This window comes from Polypterus senegalus, chromosome 15 (genome assembly GCF_016835505.1).
Source record: "Polypterus senegalus isolate Bchr_013 chromosome 15, ASM1683550v1, whole genome shotgun sequence".
NCBI classification, from domain to species: Eukaryota; Metazoa; Chordata; class Cladistia; order Polypteriformes; family Polypteridae; genus Polypterus; species Polypterus senegalus.
In genome coordinates this window covers 90,877,786-90,900,867 of record NC_053168.1, presented here as the reverse complement: position 1 = coordinate 90,900,867, position 23,082 = coordinate 90,877,786, and the positions used below count along the sequence as shown (strand labels likewise).

Here is a 23,082-nt window from a genome sequence, read left to right as displayed (position 1 = left end):
CCTCAAATTAAATGCATGTTTTTATTGTATAATAGTAACAGTAAGAGCAGCTCACTACTTAAAATGTTTATTTTGTGACTTAGCAAGGCTCGAACCCGTACCCTGTTGATTATGAGTCAGCAGTTCTTACCGTTGTGCTACCAAAGCTGTCGTGACCCCAAAGTACACTAACCCGATTTCTTTTTCTTTGATTATAGTCTTGAATAAAAGTGCACTTGCTTTGTTATACTTGTACCTTGTGTGAAAGTGCTTATTTGATATTTGGACTTCAGTCTTCACAATTATACACTTCATGTCAAAATTTTGTCATTAGTACTAAACCATGAAAAAAGTGCATCTTTTAGGTATGTGTTCAACATTTATGTCATGCTACACTTACATAGATCTTTGTTGACACAGGACACACATGAAATGCATGTGTTATAAATGATGATATATTATTTACACTATACAGCTCCCAGGTCCTCACTCCCAGATGAACAAGGCTTGAGCCGGGAGAGTTTTTTGCCTTTTCTGCAGAGCTGGGAGGATGGGATAGTAGGCTGCTTACGCTTATTAAGGTGGCAGGGTTTACGAGTTTTTTTGTAGGCTTTGGTAATTCTAGTGTTAACAGGCGTGTGCCACTAAAAAGCCCAGCAGAATGAGCAATGCTCACTTTGTCCTACAGTACCAAACTTGCCCTCTACTTTTTTATTTTTGTTATTGACACAGGGTCCTCAATAACAGGAAAAAAGGAAGGGTGTGTCAAATAGATTACAATATTAGCAGGTGAGAACCTTGTTCTTAGATGAGGAAAAAATGTTATTTACAAAAAAGCTAGATATATTCAACTCTAATCTTTACACATCATTTCACTTGCATGCTCCATAAATGCTGACAGTGATAGATGATGCATGCAATTGTTTCATTCATAAAGAAGTTATTTTATTACTAAACAAATTTTAAATTGTGCTATCCAAAATGTAAAAAGTCCGTATTATAAACAAGATTAAACCCCAGTCTACTGTCGGCCTCAAATGAATTCCCTAACACTACTGTTTATAAAGTTATAAAGTTTAAAAAACAAAAAAAAAAAACCTTACCAAGCTGCTCTGTAGGATTATTTCTCATTTTATCCCACTCAAGAATAGTAGTTTTGGGAAGGCCCACTTCATATGATTCCATGTATTTTTCCTTTGTAAACATCCAAAGCTTCTTTAAATCATTCATTTGAATGTATGCAGGTTTCCCATTTTCTTCTCTGTTTCCTGTTAATAAATAAAATTTAAAAAAAGATCACATATAAATATTAGACCAAAACATTAAAGTATAATTAATATGCTGAGAAAAAATTCTAAATTTTACTCTCTGCTTGAATCTTATCCTTAGCCAGTAATAATGGCAAAAACTAAATATCTATTTTTTTGTTATTAATGTTCTCAGATATGTTTGATGTCACAATCACTCCTAATCCATTAATAATTTCTGTGTACTCCAATATAGGGTTAAAGTGCATAGGGATGAATCGATTGTAACAACATATACTAAACTACTAGTATGCAGACTTGTCTTAATTAATCTAACTTCTTCGTATTTCTATTTCTCTTTTTGTTTTCTATGTACTGATTTTGAAGTAAATGGTTATTTGTGTTATGTTATTATTATTTAATTGAGAAGCATGTCATTGCTTTTTAAAAATAATATAAAAGATTTTTAAAAAAGGTGGAAATGGATAAAACAGTAAGTAACTTGGGCTATCTATCTATCTATTTGTATGTTTCTATGCACACCTCCTGGAGGCCAAAGGTTACTTACGGTTACATAAACATTCTTTTGTGATTAAAGAATTTACAAATGAAAAAGAAATGCCTAAAGGTCCATGTGGTAAAATGACAGGTCCAGTGTCTTATAATTAAATCTTGACTATAATAAAGAAGTGTCACCACCAGTGGCACCCTGCCCGGAATTTGTTCCTGCCTTGCACACTGTGCTGGCTGGGATTGGATCCAGCAGACCCCCGTAACCTTGTGATAGGATAATAGCGGGTTGGAAAATGACTGACTGAACGTCACTCCCAGTGGTTTAGAAAAAGCGGTCTGAGGGCCACCAGAGGGTTGTGTGAAAGGGCTTCCCTTAGACTCCAAATTTACATGATGGGCAGATACACTCAGATAAATGTTACTGGTTTCTGTTAGGCTAAAAGTGCCCAGAACACTGGACCCAAAGTTATCAGCTCAGTTATTATTAGACAGATATTAATAGGATTTGAAATCTTTTCTTAAGTTCACTGATGAAACATGCTTCTCTGGACAGATTGTAGAATTGGGAATAGCTTGATTTACTTAGTGGATTGTGCTAAAACAGATGGGAAAAAAAAGGAATGGCCGTTTTTTTAAAATGGAAGGACAAATTAACTGAAAGGCATGAGCAGAATGTTAACAACAACAAGCACATTTTCATACAAACAGTAGCTCAAAGTGCTTTACATAATAAATAATAGAAAAATAAAAGACACAATAAGAAAACAAAATAAGTCAACATTAATTAACATAGAATAAGAGTAAGGCCCAATGGCCAGAGGGGATAGAAAAAACAAAAAAAAAAGAAAAAAATAAAATCTGTAGGGATTCCAGACCATGAGACTGCCCAGTCCCCTCTGGGCATTCTAGCTAACATAAATGAAACAGTCCTCTTTGGATTTAGGGTTCTCACGGAAGGACTTGATGATGATGATGGTCACGTAGACTTATGCCTTTTAATCCATCCATCATTGTTGTTAAGGTAAGTAGGGAGGTATAGGAGTAAAGTCTGAAGTTACAAAAGCAAGTCAAAACAGGGAAAGTAATGTATGCATTTTAAACAAATGTAAGGATGAAACACAGTCTGAGCATTATCTGGATGATTTTATCTCCTCTTTTTTGCAGCACCTCACCCTAAGCTGTATCTCAGGGAGGTAAATCAGAGGGATTCTTGTCACCTCTGGCCTTAGTTCCTACTCTCTCATGAAAATGCCATTTCCACAATGAGGAAGGTAGAGTGTATATAAATTATACTAAATAAATAAAAATGTGTTAGTCAAATCAGAATCAGATTCTAAAGCACATACTTACTGTTTGGAATAATTTCTGTAACTAATGTAACAACAAGGTGAGATACAGAACAACTTTTTAAATTACTGCTTGGTTTGGGTGCACTATGTATAAAAATGATTGGCCTTTTCCAGGTATTGCTGCGTGGACTACACAATATGATGTAAGCTTAAAGGTTGTACGAAAATAACTCAAGGGGTATGTTCAGAAAATGGGAGGGAGGAATAGTAGGACAGACTGGAAAAGTTTCAAACTAATTCCATGGTGAAGTTGACTACTAATAGTAGCCCCCTGTTTGTTTCTTTATTTACTGATGGTTTAGATAGCAAAATTAGTTAGACAGTCAACATTTGGAAGTGATTGGAAGAAAAACAAAATACAGGCCACGGAAATACAGTATTACAATCAAAATAAAGAAAAAACAAAGAAACAACGAAAAATGCTTAACTGTGCAAATCCAATATTTCACATGAAAGCATCAGAGTCAAGCAGTTTTTGTGGGGGAAGTGGTGGATGAGGCACAAGTGCAGACTATCCTCAATGTATTCTCTATTGGAACTGATCAAGATGAAGAACTGGGACATTGATGTTTTCAATGTCATCAGTTTCATTTGTGTTCCTTTCTGTTCACTCTGTTCCAAAACAAAAACGTCACTACACAAATTTCAAGGAAGCTTACTAGATTTTTATTGGCAAAGGGGCAACTTGCTTATTGCTAAAAGCATCATTTCCTAGTCTTCCATTGTTGAATCATTTTATTACTATAATGGGATAGAATCCAGACCTTCCTGTGTCTCAGAAAACCCTGAGCATCACCATTGATGTAGGCCAGCTTCAGGACACATATTCTTTACAGTTTTCAACAGGAACTTCAGTTTAAAAAAGAAAAAAAAAAAAAAAGTTTTTAGATAGGGAACCCCCTTCCCCCCTTTTGTAAATGGGTGCACCACCTGCTATATACGCCTGAAAAAGTGATCTCCCAATTACCTGAAGTGTAGATGTCCTTGGTTGATTCTTTATTTAAAGAAAATCATCTTCTAATTGATGCGGTCCTTTCAGTGTGAGAAATTTTCTGTTGGCCTATGCCATGCACTAAGTGGTGTCTTTCCCAACCACAGGTAAGCAAGTACTTGTCCGAAAACCACTCGGGGCTGGGAGAATGGCCAAACTCATATCACTGTCAATGTGTACCAGTATGATACTATGGTCCCCCCCTCATTACAAGTCTGCGTGCAGCTGCTACTGCTTATTTAGTGCATCATTCTGCAGGGTCTTTAACTTCTTGTCAACCAACCACATTACTAATCCATTATTGCCCTTCTCACATGTTCTGCCACTTAGCATTTCACTCTGTTGCACCAATTCACATATGAAATTTTTTTTGAGATCCCTCAATATTTAACAACAGGCTGTCTCATTCACCTTCCTACCTTGTCCAGATTTATATGATAAGCCTCTCTGAATACAGATTTTGTGGTACACAATTTCACTCTCCCACCAGGGATTTATCAACTAGTTATATCATATATTTTTTTTCTTGCCTTAAATTGCCTTAATACTTTCTTTAAGGTATGCCAAGACTGTTTATTTATTTGCTCTTACCTTAGCGTGTACTCTTGCCTGGGATTATCAAATCACTATATATGCTGCTTCCAAATATGCCTAAATATCGATGAAGAAGTGGAGGTTACTAAATTATCACATATACTATAGGCAGCTGAAAGCCCTTAAGCTACAGTGTGATGTTCAAACTTTTACAACAGCCAAGCAGTGTTTAAAGCTGGCAAGTATTTGTTTAACCCCTGCATCTACTCAGGATGGAGTGTGGGAGCACCAATGAAAAAAGGGTCTCTACTTCAAACATATAGAGAAGCACTAATGTTTCAGTCAATCATCCATTTTAAAGCTCTTAGCTCTGCGCCAATGCCTACCAGAGATCTGTTGTTGATATTACGGGGGACTCCACTGTACAATCCTGGACTATACACCTTCTGGTCAGAAGAATAGTTTGTCCTGTTTTCCTGGGGTGTACTTTCAGGAAGAAAAAAAAAAAAAAACAACTATGTCTGTCCTTGTGAAATATAAAGATATTGGTGCTGTGGTATTTCACATGGGAACAAAGGTCACTTGCAGTGATCAGTCAGATGTTTTTGCTCGAAAAGGGCTATGGGAATCGGCAACTTGGGACCAATTCTGATGCTTTGATATTCACAAGAGTTCCTGTCTTCCATTAACACCTGGTTTTAGACTTTTCTGGTCAATCTTCAAGAACTTCAATTTGTTCAGGGTACGACAGTGGTTTTTCAGAAGAGATGGGCCGTAACCGAACAGGAGCCCAAGTTTCTCTCATTATAGCTAAGGTAACTAATCAGCATTGACTATATGATATTAATCTTAATACTAATGTACATTATATTTTGAATCTAGGAAAGCCATTCACTGAATTCTCTAAATGTGTTTGATATTAATAATAAATGCAATTAACATAAACCCGTGTTAGGATATAATCAGTCTGCAGTGGCATCACCTATAGATGTGTACTATATTAGCACTATTGTAATGGATGGGGGTCTAACTAAAAAGGTCCAGGCAAAGCAGGAAATATGCAAATATCGCTATTGGGTCATTCCATGTCACATCAACCAATGGCCCATGCACTCCGGACTCAACAAATTTTGGAAAAATTACCAGGTGTACCCATGTTAGTCAGGAGAGACCCTGTAAAATTTTTTGATGCAAGATCAATACTTTCCAACATATAGCCAGTTTACCGAGGCGATGGGGGTTTTAATTTTTTTCATCAAATTTCACAAGTCCTTAGCTGTAAACTAAACCACCGAACAGGCTCAAACTTTGCACACTGGTACATTATTTGGTATAGTATGTGAATAAAATAAAATATTTGGTCCAGATGACCATGTGTGGTCAAAAGCAGCCTCTTGAAACTGACCCCCTTTGAAAGTAACTGTATCAGGGTTTGCACAACAGACCTCTCAAATCCAAAATATAATTTTGGATTTCATTTTCAGGGAATCTTAACAGCATGTGGAAATGTGCAGATAATTTTTTAAAATATGTTTAATGTATTCTACATTGTCCTTTCTCAAAACACAAACCTTACTTTTCTTATGCAAATCTTTCATGTTTATTTTCATGAACATAGTCTGAATGTGCCATATATGAATAATGGTTATCATTGAGTTTTCAATCATTAAGTTATCAAAAATGTCAAACTTTTTTTCATAACAAATGATGATGTCCTATGTCATGTTATTGAACAGAGAATGCGTTTCTCCATGGCCAAATGAGTACCTGGTGCTTGAGAATACCACTGTTACGTCCCTACAGAAGATGGCATACTCAAAGTTAGCTGGGTGTCTGGTGAAGCCAGTCAATTGACTGAATATTCACCATGGAAGCAGCAGCTGAGATCCTGCCCTCTCATGATCACACTCCTGATGGATCAAAAAAAATGTTGGATTGGTGTGATTCGTGACAAGAGTGAAGCGGAATCAGACATCCCGATATGTTTCATGCATCCAAACTATCCTGCACATTCTTTCCATTGGTCACCTAGAAACAACATTTGTTGGGTGCCATTAACGTCTGTCCTTGCACTTCTTGATCTCAAAGACAAAGATGCACTACATTGTGATCTTCTATTAAAACAGAAATGAAATGGGTCTTATTCCAGCTGCTGCAATACCAAGATGTTAACATTTCATTATAACTAGTATTTAATGATAAATCAAGCAGCAAACTTTGAGACTGATCGGTGGTTTAGTTCTTCAGATAAGGTCTTGTGAAATTGATGAAAAAATAAAGCCTTGTCAAATTTGACACCCTGCTCCCCTCACAAAATTGGCTATATCTTTGAAAGTTGCAACGGCCAACTCACTTTCCAAAACTAGCAGCTACACCACCCTTGGCCTGGCAAGTTGAGGACATTAGACCTGACAAGCCTTACTTCTTCCAAATAAACTTCCCCAATCGATGATCAAAAATAAGCCAAAAAAAAACAAAACAAAACATATGTAAAATAATAAAGTAAGTATATATTGATAAAAAAAGAAATGAACAAACTCCAAATTATATATATTATATATATATATATATAATACCCCAAACAACCCCGACATAACATTCAAACCCAAAAGTCCGGTGGAAATTAATAATAAAAAGAAAAGGTGTAGCACAAAGTGAATACACAATACAAACCCTCCCTTGACCCCACACTGATAACAAACTCAATAAGACACACAGAAAGCACGAAATGCACATAAAAGTCCAGAAGATTTAACGGAAAATGGATGTTGTTTGTGAACCTGGTTCAGCTGGAAAAATTGTCCAATTGAAATTAAACAGATGAAAATGATGGGTTGTTCCTCTCCCCAGACAACAAGAAACAGTCTCGCCGTGCTTATCCTCAGTACGGGGCGTAATCCAGAACTCAGGGGTTTTGCAGTGCAAAGATGTTGCGCTCGGGTGTTGAAACTGGCAGGTAGACAAAGGTGTGAATGATTTAGATTCATGCTTTCTCCTGTCTCTGTAGTGAATTGGCGGTCTAGTAGAACGGGATGTTCTTTCTGTCCTTCCGTTTAAATAGCGAATGACCGGATGCAGTTGATAGGATTGACAGGACCAATTATCATGAGGGACCACGGTTCCACAGTGTTATCCCTCCCCTTTTGTTTCCAGGGGAGCATATTTACATACAGTTGTGCTTGAAAATTTGTGAACCTTTTAGAATTTTCTATATTTCTGCATAAATATGACCTAAAACATCATCATTTTCACTTAAGTCCTAAAAGTAGATAAAGAGAAACCAGTTAAACAAATGAGACAAAAATATTATACTTGGTCATTTATTTATTAAGGAAAATAATCGAATATTACATATTTGTGAGTGACAAAAGAATGTGAACCTTTGTTTTCAGTATGTGGCGTGACCCCCTTTGCAGCAATAACTGCAACTAAACGTTTCCGGTAACTTTTGATCATTCCTGAACACCGGCTTGGAGGAATTTTAGCCCATTCCTCCGTACAGAACAGCTTCAACTCTGGGATGTTGGTGGGTTTCCTCACATTAACTGCTCGCTTCAGGTCCTTCCATAACATTTCGATTGGATTAAGGTCAAGACTTTGACTTGGCCATTCCAAAACATTAACTTCATTCTTCTTTAACCATTCTTTGGTAGAATGACTTGTGTGCTTAGGGTTGTCGTCTTGCTGCATGACTCACCTTCTCTTGAGGTTCAGATCATGGACAGATGTCCTGACATTTTCCTTTAGAATTCTCTGATATAATTCAGAATTCATTGTTCCATCAATGAAGGTAAGCCATCACGGCCCAAGTGCAGCAAAACAGGCCCAAACCATGATACTACCACCACCATGTTTCACAGATGGGAGGAGGTTCTTATGCTGGGATGCAGTGTTTTCCTTTCTCCAAACATAATGCTTTTCATTTAAACCAAAAAATTCTATTTATTTTATTCCACCCACAAAACATTCTTCCAATAGCCTTCTGGTTTATCCACGTGATCTTTAGCAAACTGTTTTTTTTGGAGAGTAGTGGCTTTCTCCTTGCAACTCTGTCATACACACCTGATGGTGGACTCGTGAACGTTAGCTACAGTGCATCCGGATTACACACCTTGCTCTTGGAGTGATCTTTGTTGGTCGACCACTCCTTGGGAGGGTAACAATGGTCTTGAATTTCCTCCATTTGTACACAATCTGTCTGACTGTGGATTGGTGGAGTCCAAACTCTTTAGAGATGGTTTTGTAACCTTTTCCAGCCTGATGAGTATCAATAACTCTTTTTCTGAGGTCCTCAGAAATCTCCTTTGTTCGTGCCATGATACATTTCCACAAACATGCGTTGTGAAGAGCAAACTTTGATAGATCCCTGTTCTTTAAATAACACAGGGTGCTCACTCACTCAATGCTCATTGTCATCCCATTGATTGAAAACACCTGACTCTCATTTCACCTTCAAACTAACTGCTAATTCTAGAGGGTCATATACTTTTGTCACTCACAAATATGCAATTTTCGATCATTTTCCTCATTAAATAAATGACCAAGTATAATATTTTTGTCACATTTGTTTAACTGGTTTCTCTTTATCTACTTATAGGACTTGAGTGAAAATCTGATGATGTTTTAGGTTATATTTATACAGAACTATAGAAAATTCTAAAGGGTTCACAAACTTTCAAGCACAACTGTACACACAGACCATGTAAACAGGACAATGTGACAAAAGACGGGACTCAGCACAAAATACATTTACAACGACATTAATCATTTAGCATCGCTACAAAGTATTGTTCTTACATCAAAATAATTTTACAGGGTGTCTCCTGGATAACATTGGTACAACCTGGTATTTTTTTCAGAATTCTTTGAGACTGAAGTGTGTTGGACTTTTGGAAAAAATATCAGAGCATTGACAAGTATGGCCTTTTACATTAAAATTCTTATAAGTGATAGAAAAATACAGTATATTGTCTTACAATATGAAACATGACTCAATAGTGACGGTGCAGCTGTGTTCACTGAAGCAGCATCTTCAAATTAAACTTTTGTTAATACGTTCAGCGAGGTTTTAAAAAAAACAGTAACAGTTTAGCATGTATTTTCTCAAGCCAATAAACTGTAAAAATATCAGTTTTGGCACTTTTGTGTCATTCAAGTATCTTGCCATAGTTATTCAAGGATAATGCAGTCTCTCATATTGACTGTTTATAAACCTTCAAAATGTGTCCCTTACTGAGGGATTCTTAGAATTATCTACAATAGAATTATCCAAAATAATAACTAATTACGACAGGTTCCTAATTGTAGTGAATTTCAATTTACATGTGGATATTTAGTGTGAACCTAAAGCAAAAGAATTTATAAACTTGCTGCACTCATTTGGTCTTAGCTAGCATGTCAGCCAGCCTACACATAATGAAGGACACATGGTGGATTTAGTAATTTTAAAAGAATTAAAAGCTGATGTGAGACAGGTCATTGATATTGGTATATGTGTCCATTTTTGCATTCTATTTAAAGTAGGAATACCATTAACTAGAACTGAGGAACACCATATTGTTAAACATTATTTTGATGCATCCACAGCACCTAAGTTTGCTTATATTCTCAATAATCAATCTGAATTTACTGCTTGTCCTAGCACAGATAGCATATTTGCCAATAAGGTGGAATTTGTCTTTCTAAAGTGAGAGCTGCGGCCAACATAGTGACCCCAGAAAATCTTGTTAAAAAATCCTCTAGCACTAAGTGTGCCAGATCGTAAAGCAAAATACTGTGGTGCTGCGCAAAAATGGAGGAAAACTAAATTAATAGTTCACTATAAAATATTAAAGGTGCATATAGTTAAATATAACAAAGCAGTTTGTCTTGAGAAGCAGTCCTATTTTTCTAAAATTATAAATGATAATGCTAGAAATCTAAGAGTTTTATTCTCAATGACTGATCAACATCTAAACACTGCAATAGTTAAACCCCTGCTCATAAAAACAATCTTAACTCCACTTGACAACTTAGAACTATTTCTAAACTGCCTTTCTTAAAGAAAAACTCTAGAAAAAGCAGTCTTTCAGCAATTAAATGAAATTTAAATAGATGTTTTATTCTTGATAAAAGTTTCAATGAGATTTTAGAACAAATTATAGTACAGAAACTGCACTGCTTAAAGTAGTAAATAACTGTTAGGTTACGATGGACAGAGGCCACATATCTGTTTTTGTTTTACTAGACCTGAGCACAGAATTTTGCACCACAGCCCAAAATATTCTAATGAACTGTCTTATTTGTATGTGGACCTATCAAGCAGTGTGTTAAACTGGTTTTAGTTTTATTTAACAGGCAGAACATTCTTTTTTAGTTGTGGCTTAGACTGCAGTTCAGAGAGCAATGATATTTTCAGTGGTGTACCGCAAGGATCTATTCTGGGTCTGCTGTTATTTTCAATTTATATACTCTCATAAGGACTGACTAACTAACAATACAAAGTGATCTACTAAAGCTATGCAGATAACACGCAGTTTCACCTACTTATAGCACCTGATGACCCTGCCACTCCTGGCTCTCTGACCTAATGTCTGTCTTGTATTTCCAAATGGATGTGTAGTAGTTTACTCAAGTTAAATAAAAAAAATAAATCTTAGTCATTTGTAATAGTAGAAATAATGAGCGTATTTGTAATAAAATGTATCCTTTAGCATTAATAATCAAGCCAAAAGTAAAGAATTCAGCTATAATCATGGACTCTGACCTAAACTTTCAATAGCATATTATCCATATTAATAGGATTGAATTTTTCCATTTAAGGAACATTACAAAAGTTAGATTGCTTTCAGATGCTGAGAAATTATTTCATGCTTTTGTTTTTAGTTGGCTAGATTACCTTAATGCCCTCCAAAATGTCTACCTAAGAAGGACATTAATTGGTTGCAGTTATTCCATAATGTAGTAGCAAGAATCTTTGCCAGATAAAAAAATCTGAGCATATCTGACCAGTTTTAGTGTTATTGCATTGCTCACCTGTGTCCTTTAGAACTGACTTTAAAATGCACTAATGGTATATACTGCAATGCCTTATATAAACTTGCTCCTTCCCATATTTTGGAGTGCCCATTCCTCTACATTGCAAGTCTTAACCCTAGATCTTCTAATAGCTCCAAGAGCCAAGTATAAAATAAGTGGTGAAAAGGCTATTTGCTGTTATGCACCAAAAATCTGGAATACTTTACCAACAGATATACACTCTGGATAATTTTTAAAAACAAATAATACCCATTTTTTAAATTTGTCTTCTTCATAACTACTCTTCAACAAATCTGCAATCATTATGAATCTTTTCTTTCTTCTGTTTTCTATTCTGGTTCTTCTCGACGCTACCACCCAGACAAAATGGTATGCAACTGCCTGATATCTGAATGAAAGCAGATGCCCCCAATTTCCCACAAGACCCATTGTGTTGAATTCTTCAAGACAAAGCTTGAAAAAAATATACAAAGAACTAATTGAGAACATTTATGCAAGATTGAAAAGGTAAAATGTCCAGTGGGAACTGGGTGGACTTTTGGTTAGGAAGCCCTACAGATTTTGTTTTTTGTTCTGTGGCTTAATGGGAGGTCTAGCAGCCACCATCAACCCTGGCCACCTGAACTTATTATCAGACTTGCATTTAGAGACCGATAAATCCAATTCTACATTTAAGAAATATACTTCCCTCAATTCTATCTATCTATCTTAAGTGTGTATTATTTATTTTTTGTATACTATTTACTCATTATTATTCCTCATTTAATTACATTTTTTTTTTCTTTCCTTGTAATTATTTCTTTGTAATATTGTAAAGCAATATGAGCTACATCCACTCTATGGAACTGTGCTATAGAAAAAATTTTGCTTGGTAATGTACATGACTAGAACACTCTTGAAATCCAGGGGAATCCTAACATCCTGTGAGATTACAGTGATCCCCTGCTATTTCGCGGTTCAGCTATTGCGCCCCCGCTACATCGCGGATTTATTAATTTATTAATTAATTTATTACTAGGGGGCTCCACCTCCTGTTCGCTTTGCTCACCCAAACCCGGGTTTGGTTTACCGGATAAACAATTTAAAGAGATTGTTATTTTCATGGGAATTGTCACATATGCATTATTATCATTTTTACTTTAAAACTTTTGTAAAAACAATATTTGTTCTTTATTTCCTGCTCTGGGCATGGTTAAATCTCTTTCTCATGGGACTTAACGCTGCTTGCACTGTGAAGTGGGGGTCTGAACACATACTAAAGAGATGTGATCAGTGTCTTGCTGCTGCTGCTGGCCAGCTGTGTGTTGTGCTTTGCGTCAATCAATTAAAAGCCTGTACAGCAGCTGTCCTTTCGCCACTTCGCAACTGCTGGCAAGCTGCGTGTTCTGCTTGTCGTTGTTTTAAGAGCTGGGAGCACCTGAAGTTTGTCTGCCAAAAGCATTCCAACAACTGCTAGGTTAGAAGTCAGTGAACTTGTTTTAAATTGTTTGTAAGTAGGGCATGACGTGCAAAGGTCACCATCTCACAGGATTTGCTTCTTAAGGTTGTAATGTCTAGTCTTGCATGTCGTCAAACTGTCTCTCCGAGATGATCAGGACTTGTTCAATTCTCTCAACGCCCCCAGAGGCGCGTTACACTCCTGCCACTTCACGTCTCTCCCGCTTGTGTTGTGGGGGGGGTGGGTTTGGATTGGGTAGAGTGAGCTGAACGCACGCTAAGCAGAAGTGGACGGATCAGCTACTGGCTTTGCACTGCTTCTGCCAAGATGCCTGTTCTGCGTGTCGCTCTGCGCGTCGATCATTTAAAAGCCTGTACAGCAGCTGTCCTTCTGTCTCACTGCCTTGTTTTGCGTGACCGTTAGAATGTCTCTCGCGGGATGTCAAATTGTCTTCTGAGAAGATCAAGCCTCTTCTCCTTGACAAGATTTTTTTTTTATAATAGAGAGATGTTACTCATATCCTTAGCCCAACATCCACATATTATATGTGTTTACAAAGTGTTTTAATAAGTTTACATGTGTTTAAAGCATGTGGGAGGCGTATTTTAAGGCTGAAACTATAAAAAATGTTTATTTATATGATCTTTCTATATCACGAATTTTCACCTATTGCTGATGGGTCTGGAATGTAACTTCCGCGATAGGTGGGGGATCACTGTACTATCAACTATAGCCCCTCAGTGACTCACATTTTATCTGGAATCCATTTACCTTCTTCTGTAGCTTATGTGAACTATTTACCCAAACTAATGAAACCAATGACATTGCACAAAGAAATTATTTGACAGATTACCATGCCAAGATCTAACAGGCCAAGCAGGTATATCTACCCACTATTTCAAATGTCATCTTTTCTGGTCTGGTCAAGACCTCCTCCCTGAGTATGGAATTCAGCAAGGTGAGCAGTGTCCCTCAGAAAAACAGTTGCTATTTGGACGAGGCCTCGTAACTGTTGCACTCTCCAGATAGCTGCAAATTAGCAACCCTGCCTGACCTTCTATGGCTTCAAAGAGCTGGCCATTAGATTTCTTATGTTTCTAAGGGGAAAGGCCAGCATTTATTTAAATCAAGTTAGAGCACACCACCCTGGTGATTGGCTGCCAATCGAAATCGGTTGATTTTCACTAAAAAAAGAATTGATTGGCGATGGGTAAAAATGACAATCACAAAAAATTATATTTTCAGCTCCTGCTTTTCTAAGCTTTACACTAATTTAGTTGTAGTACTCCTTTATGCAAGGTATTATGGTAATTGAGCCAAAACACATCTTTTTTGTTTTGTTTATCTTTTGCCAAACTTCCTATAGTGTAAAAAAGTGCATTGAGTGGAAGCTTGTTTTATCAGTAAAGACGACAGTTATATTAGCCATTACATTCAAGAAAGTGGAGTAATAAACTGGAAAAAAAAGTAATCTGAGAAGTTGTCTTGTTCAAACAAATGTAAGAAAAGCAACTGTAAGGAATTCTGACCTTTATTTTGTCCTTTAAATTAAAATGGGCACCACCTAAATAAACTTGAAATTGCTGCTAAGTAAACAATACCCTTTTTTTAAAGATTTGTACTGTTTTTATTATTTGTTGCTATGCGTCATACAGCATAGGTTTTGGTAAGAAACAAGTATTACATAATTAATACAGAGTGGTGGCACTAAGGCTAAGGATCTGCACTGGCAATCGGAAGGTTGCCGGTTCAAATCCCGTAAATGCCAATAGGGACTCTGCTCTGTTGGGCCCTTGAGCAAGGCCCTTAACCTGCAATTGCTAAGCGCTTTTACTAGTGAAAAAAGCATTATATACATGCAAAGAATTATTATTTATTATTAAAATGGTAATCTATATATAAAAATCAACGTCTGTTTGTCTGTAGGCTTTTCAGGAGAGAACTACTTAACGGATTTAGAACTTGCTTCAACATTCTGGTTGATTTGCGACTTCTCTCATCGCGCTAAGAATCATAGTTCACTTGCATGAGTGATATATACTTGCTAATCCGAGACAGAGGCTGCGGGTCGAGGGGAGGGGGAAGCAGGACACCAGGAGTGGGGCGCTGGGTGGAGCCCTCGTCACTCACGTGCCAGCCTCCTTTCGGATCGCTCTATCTCTTGCCACATTATAGAGCAGACTTTGCTTCCACTTAGCTAGCGATACCCGAATGCTTAATGATTTTTAAAGTTTGCCCTGTTTCATTACTAGATGGATGAAGCCGCAGAGGACGGTAGTATTTTATAATTACACCTCAAGAATTACAAAAGTCTAGTTGATACTCTGAAGAAAAAAAGCTCACCTGTATAAATATAGTAAATGTATATTTTAACAGCAAAAAGCTGTAATGTTTGAATGATTAAAAATGATTAAAACATATTAGTGCATGTATATTTACATTTAAGCAGAGTTTAATTACCAACACCAATTGACTGAATGTGAGAGAATATTATATATATTTATACTGTATATATATATATATATATATATATATATATTTATACTGTATATATATTTTTGTTGTTAGAGAAATGGTGAAAACTTTTTTGAATTAAGACTTGTTTCAGATAGGTACATTACAGAAAAACCTAAACAATATGAAAGCATTTTATTGTCCTTTATGCCATATGTATTATGGATATTTTTCTGCTGATTTTATTAGTTAAAAAATGTTAGTATGTATAATAAGGAAATGTTATTTATTTTAGTATTTTATGGTCATAGAAAAATAAGCCTACTGAATTTCATTTTGTTAATAAAAATTAACAGTTAACGCCTGTGGTTTATAGTTTAACTCTAAAAATACAGTACACTTCTATGCATATGGTTATGCTGATGATTAGTGTAAAACATTTTTTAAAGGAATCGGATGATTAAGTAACATGAAACTGGTGAGTATTGGTGTTAAAGAACCTGACTGGAGTATCCCTATTTTACACCAATATCAACTAAATAAAGCACAATAAATGGTGCTTTAGGGATTTTACAGTACTAAACCAAGACATTTTTTTGATGCACAAACCTGGAATCAGTTTTCTTTTGTGCCACAGCCTTTCAGTTATCATTGTGCCAAGTTTAGATGTCAAATCCCATAAACACTGTATATATTGTATACTGTTTGGCACAAAAATTTCCCTTTTCAGAAACATTTAGTTTCTTGTACCTAAACAATCTCTCAAAACAAGTACTACAGTTACAGTTTTTTTATTTTTTTAGAAACCAAAAAACATGCACACACTTTAAATCACCTCTGAAGCAACAAGTAAACAATTTGTAACTATGTATATATACTTATGTACTCATCCAAGCCTTTACTTTCAAAATTATTTTCCATGGCAATCCTTGAAACAATTTCTGTTTACAAAAAGACAAGGTGAAACCTTATGTTTTGTACAATATATTGGGGTTTTTATGTTGCAATTCACCCATCTTCTCCTGCTTTTTGTTGCAGTTGCCCCACAAAGGTTTGTTTACTTTTTTTTTTTTACTTATTCCATTTCACTGACTTAAGTGTCTAAATACGAAAATATTATAATTGGTTTGAAGATATACTGTTAGGCATAATGAGAATATTCCAAAATATTCCTAAATTTGGTTTTAGATATATGTTACACCTGTAATTTGTAGTGCTGGCCATTCTTCTCATGAAGATGTCTTTCTGATAATTACACATGTACACAGAACACATTATTGTATATAAAATATGTATATGATATCTGATGAAGGAAACTCCACTGTAATTATGTTGTTAGACTTAAGCGCAGCATTTGACACCATTGACCACTCTACTGTATTTTACTGCACAGGCTAGAAAATGAAGTTGGACTTACAGGCACTGTGCTCACTTGGTTTAGTTCTTATTTATCAAATCGATTCCAATAGGTACAGAAATATGCGGAGAGTACCCCATCATTAGCAAGAAGTGAGATATGGTGTCCCGCAGTGGGACTAATGGATACACAGGACCTTAGGTGAATGAAAAAGCCATAAAACTTACCACATATGTTCAGTTTGAAGCAGCAAAGTTTCTGACTTCAGACTTTCCCATGGGCTCACCACCTATGGGAGGGGCCAAGGAGGTCGGTTCCCATGGGCTCACCACCTATGGGAGGGGCCAAGGAGGTCGGTTCCCATGGGCTCACCACCTATGGGAGGGGCCAAGGAGGTCGGGTGCAGTGTGAGTTGAGGGTGGTGGCCGGAGGCGGGGACCTTGGCGGTCTGATCCTCGGCTACAGAAACTGGCTCTTGGGACGTGGAATGTCACCTCTCTGAAGGGGAAGGAGCCTGAGCTAGTGCGCGAGGTGAGAGGTTCCGGCTAGATATAGTCGGACTCACCTTGACGCACAGCTTGGACTCTGGAACCAATCTCCTTGAGAGGGGCTGGACTCTCTACCACTCTGGAGTTGAACCCGGTGAGAGGCGCCGAGCAGGTGTGGGCATACTTATTGCCCCGACTTGGAGCCTGTGCGTTGGGGTTTACCCCAGTGGACAAGAGGGTGGCTTCCCTCCACCTTCGGGTGGGGGGAGGGGTCCTGACTGTTGTTTGTGCGTATGCGCCGAACAGCAGTTTGGAGTATCCACCCTTTTGGAGTCTCTGGAGGGGTGCTAGAGGGCATACCTTCTGGGATTCCCTCGTTTTGCTGGGAGACTTCAATGCCCACGTGGGCAATGACAGCGAGATCTGGAAGGGCGTGATTGGGAGGAATGGCCCCCCCGATCTGAACCCGAGTGGTGTTTTGTTATTGGACTTCTGTGCTCGCCACGGATTGTCCATAACAAACACCATGTTCAAGCATAAGGGTGTTCATATGTGCACTTGGCACCAGGACACCCTAGGCCTCAGTTCGATGATCGACTTTGTGGTTGTGTCGTGGGACTTGCGGCCATATGTCTTGGACACTCGGGTGAAGAGAGGGGCGGAGCTGTCAACTGATCACCACCTGGTGGTGAGTTGGCTTCGATGGTGGGGGAAGATGCCGGTCAGACCTGGTAGGCCCAAACGTGTTGTGAGGGTCTGCTGGGAACGGCTGGCAGAGTCCCCTGTCAGAAGTAGCTTCAACTCCCACCTCGGCAGAACTTCAACCACGCCCCGAGGGAGGTGGGTACATTGAGTCTGAATGGGCCATGTTCCGTGCCTCTATTGTTGAGGTGGCTGACCGGAGCTGTGGCCGTAAGGTGGTCGGTGCCTGTCGCGGCGGCAATCCCCAACCCGTTGGTGGACACCGGGGTGAGGGATGCCGTCAAGCTGAAGAAGTCCTATAGGACTTTTTTGTCCTGTGGGTCTCTGGAGGCAGCTGATAGGTACCGGCAGGCCAAGCGGAATGCGGCTTCGGTTGTTGCTGAGGCAAAAACTCGGGCATGGGAGGAGTTTGGAGAGGCCATGGAGAACGACTTTCGGACGGCTTCGAGGAGATTCTGGTCCACCGTCCGCGTGTCAGGAGGGGAAGCAGTGCAGTGTCAACACTGTATATGGTGGGGATGGTGTGCTGCTGACCTCACTTCGGGCGTTGGGTCGGTGGGGGAGTACTTCGAAGACCTCCTCAATCCCACTAACATGCCTTCCAATGAGGAAGCAGAGCCTGGGGACTCTGAGGTGGGCTCTCCCATCTCTGGGACTGAAGTCACCGAGGTGGTCAAAAAACTCCTTGGTGGCAGGGCCCGGGGGTGGATGAGATACCCGGAGTTCCTTAAGGCTCTGGATGTTGTAGGACTGTCTTGGTTGCCACGCCTCTGCAACATCGCATGGACATCGGGGACAGTGCCTCTGGATTGGCAGACGGGGTGGTGGTCCCCTCTTTAAAAAGGGGGACCGGAGGGTGTGTTCCAACTATAGAGGGATCACACTCCTCAGCCTCCCTGGAAAAGTCTATTCGGGGTTCTGGAGAGGAGGGTCCGTCGGATAGTGAACCTCGGATTCAGGAGGAACAGTGTGGTTTTCGTCCTGGTCGCGGAACAGTGGACCAGCTCTTCACCCTTAGCAGGATCCTGGAGGGTGCATGGGAGTTTGCCCAACCAGTCTACATGTGCTTTGTGGACTTGGAAAAGGCATTGACCGTGTCCCTCGGGAATCCTGTGGGGTGCTCGGGAGTATGGGGTACCAGACCCCCTGATAAGAGCTGTTCGGTCCCTGTACAACCAGTGTCAGAGCTTGGTCCGCATTGCCGGCAGTAAGCTGAGCCCGTTTCCAGTGAGAGTTGGACTCCGCCAGGGCTGCCCTTTGTCACCGATTCTGTTCATAACTTTTATGGACAGAATTTCTAGGCGCAGCCAGGGTGTTGAAGGGGTCCGGTTTGGTGGACTCAGGATTGGGTCACTGCTTTTGCAGATGATGTTGTCCTGTTTGCTTCATCAGGCCGTGATCTTCAGCTCTCTCTGGAATGGTTCGCAGCTGAGTGTGAAGCGGCTGGGATGAGAATCAGCACCTCCAAATCCGAGACCATGGTCCTCAGCCGGAAAAGGGTGGAGTGCCCTCTCAGGGTTGGGGGAGATCCTGCCCCAAGTGGAGGAGTTCAAGTATCTCGGGGTCTTGTTCACGAGTGAGGGAAGAATGGATCGTGAGATTGACAGGCGGATCGGTGCGGCATCCGCAGTGATGCGGGCTCTGCATCGGTCTGTCGTGGTGAAAAAAGAGCTGAGCCGTAAGGCAAAGCTCTCAATTTACCAGTCGATCTACGTTCCTACCCTCACCTATGGTCATGAGCTATGGGTAGTGACCGAAAGAACGAGATCGCGAATACAAGCGGCTGAAATGAGTTTCCTCGCAGGGGTGTCTGGGCTTTCCCTTAAGGATAGGGTGAGAAGCTCAGTCATCCGGGAGGGGCTCAGAGTAGAGCCGCTGCTCCTCCGCATCGAGAGGAGTCAGATGAGGTGGCTCGGGCATCTGATCAGGATGCCTCCTGGACGCCTCCCTGGTGAGGTGTTCGGGCACGTCCAACCGGGAGGAGGCCCCAGGGAAGACCCAGGACACGCTGGAGGGACTATGTCTCCCGGCTGTTTATGAAGCACCCTTGCAATAATGAAAGGAAACTAGAAATAATTATTTTATCACGGATTCATTACATTTTTCTTGGGGTAAGAGTACATTTTCTTTCCACTTGTTTGTTCATAGCCTCCGTTGTGGATGGAGTTATGACAACCCGCCAAGCTGCATTCTGTTTATTACCCTAATGCTGCTGCAATTTTTTTTTCACAATTATGTTGGGACATACAGTTGTGCACTCACACATTATTTTTTTCCTAAATGGAGATTACTTTTCTTATTGATCTGCTGAAATCATCATCAAGAGAAGCAGCTGAGAGTTTTGTGTTCTGAGGTGTCAGAGTAAAGCCTTGTTCACACGGGCGTTAAAATCGAGCATTTTTTTTGCGTTCGTAGCGTCCGGTGAGCGCGGATCAAGCACCGAGTGTTTTCTACACGTAGGAGTCAATGAGAGTGTTCACACGGGCTTTGGTGCATGCGTTTGTCCGGCAGCGCGTTTATACGGCATCAAAAAAACGTTGCATGAAGCTTTTTCTTGGCGTTCAAAACCCAACGAATGCAAGGAAACCGCTTCTAGTTCGTTTTCTGCACGTTTATTTTACGCTTCGGAGGAACGGATATATATTTTCATATTGCTTATTTTATTTTATTGTCTCATGTAATTTGTAAACCATGAACCTATTAATTTATGTTCTAATATAATATTTGATAACGATTATGTAGGGGGGCATTTCAGTTCATAACACCGGTGTAAGCGCACACTCGACTACTGTTTCCTTACCTCAAAGTAACAAGTAGTCTCTCTTTGGGGCTAACACCAAGTCGCATATTGGTTGATCGGCGTGCAATATGGCATTGCACCAGCTGCAGCAGACAATCAAAAGTGGAAACCGACATCCGACAGTAATTAAAAAACTTGCGGGGAAATTTTCGCATTTCTTCATAAACCACAAAAAAAACTTCCTTTAACCCGACGTTGTGCAGTCAGAGGATGAACCCAGTAGCGGCGGCGATTTTTCTCTCCCTACGTCGCAGTATTACGAGTATTTTTAAAACAAGAAGATTAATATCTAACATAGCAAAATGGTCCATATTGAAAGGAGGCACCTCAAATAAAACGACAAGGGCTTTCATATCCAATTCCCGACACTGCCTCCACAGGTTAACACACAAACTACAATTTGGGCTGCAGGCTGGCGTTAGACAGAGACAAACGAACGCCGGTGTAGAAGTCAATCGATCGCCACCACAAAATACAACATAAACGTCTAGGACATTCAGAGCAAGTTCGTTTATCCAAAAACTTAACGCCCGTGTGAACAAGTCCTTAATTAAAAAATACATTTTGCTCCTAAAACATTTTGTGTTTTGGTTGCCACTATGGAGTCGTGTTAGAATTTTTAAAGCACAGGAGCAAAAACAGCTGAGTGTTTGAGGGAGAATTTGGAAAAGTCACTCGTTACTTGTTCTTAATATTTGTAGTCAAACTAGCATTGGGGAGGCTGGGCAGTATGTAGCACTAGCTTATACTGGCATCTTTCTAAGGAAATGACTGGCGTTGTAGTGAAAATTATTTTATTAACAGAAACAACAATTCCTTAGTGGGGAAAAAAGGCAGAGGCTGACTTCTAAGAAGTAAAAATAAGAGCTCTCTGGTAAGTAGGCAGGTGGACAGCATTAAGGTGCCAATCGGGCACAAGCAGCTGTAGAAGCAGACAAGACAGAAAGAAACTAACTAGCAGCAGATATTCAGTAAGTGAGTTTTTATAAGCAAGAAGGAAAATGTGAGTAAAATATGTATTAAATTGAATACATCTAGTGGTCAGAAAAGTACAGCAGTTAAGAGGACAACATCATAAGAGTTCATTTATACAAAGGAATACCAATAGTGTGAATGAGAAGCCTTTAAACGATGAAAAAGAGTGATGCAAAGTTTATAGAAAAGACAAAGAAAAGTAAAGTTAACCTCATAAAAGGACACACAGCAGGCAGTTAAGGGGGGAAATATTACAGGAGCTTGAGGGGTCAGAAGGAGTAAAATAACTATAATTTAGTTCTTCTAATTTTTGGCTTACATTTTGTAGTTTTACCACTTAGAGAGGAATATAGCAGACAAGGCAAAAAATGACTCCAAGAGATTCTTTCAGTATTTTAGTAGTAAATGAACAGTAAAGAAGGAGGTAAATGCATCAGGAACTGTAAAGGGTATTTAAAAATATATAGACAGCAAAATAGATGTTCTAAACTCACATTTTTCTGAGATCTTCACATGTGAGGAAGATAATATTTACCCACAAGTTCTTAAGAAGTAGCAAGTACATATATAAACCCTTGTCACACATTTTTAGGAAGTCACTGAGGACTGGGGAAATTCTGAAGGACTGGAGAATTGCAAATAATATCAAGTTATATAAAAAGGGTGAGCATGCAGATCCAAACAAGTATAGGCCAGTAATGGTAATGTGCATAACATACAAATTAATGGAAGAAATTATTAAAGGAAAAATTGAGCAACACATGAGAACAACAGCTGTTTTACTAAATAGTCAACATGGGCTCAGAAGAACAAGGTTATGTTTTACCAACATGTTGGGATCCTACAAGGAAGCAACAAAAGGATAATTAAAGTGGAGCATATGATATATCATACATATTATAAGTATGATTTTGGAATTGTAGTGGACTCAAAACTATAAACTGCCAGACAGTGATCTGAAGCCATTAAGAAGGCTAACAGCATGTTTGGTTCTTTAGCATGATGTTTAGAGTACAATTCCAAGGAGGTAATGCTGAAGCTTAATAACACACTGGTGAAGCCTCAACTGGAGTAATGTAAAGTATTGGTCTCAATGCTACAAAAAAAAAAGACATAGCAGTGCTGGAAAAAAGTCCAGAGAAGAGTGACTAGGCTGATTCCAGGGCAACGGGGGACAAACTATGAGGAAAGACTAAAAGAGATGAGCTTTTCCAGTTTAAGCAAAAGAATATTGAGAG

At 39.1% G+C, this 23,082-nt stretch overlaps 1 protein-coding gene across 1 annotated transcript in view; it reads right to left on the bottom strand.

Annotated features, from left to right (window-relative positions):
* Positions 1 to 23,082, bottom strand: part of LOC120515507 (MDM2 binding protein) — a 135,108-nt gene that overhangs the window by 41,208 nt on the left and 70,818 nt on the right. Inside the window, exon 14 of the mRNA XM_039736568.1 lies at positions 1,083 to 1,247. Within this exon, the coding sequence (XP_039592502.1) occupies positions 1,083 to 1,247 (165 nt within the window). The remainder of the gene's footprint in view (positions 1 to 1,082; positions 1,248 to 23,082) is intronic.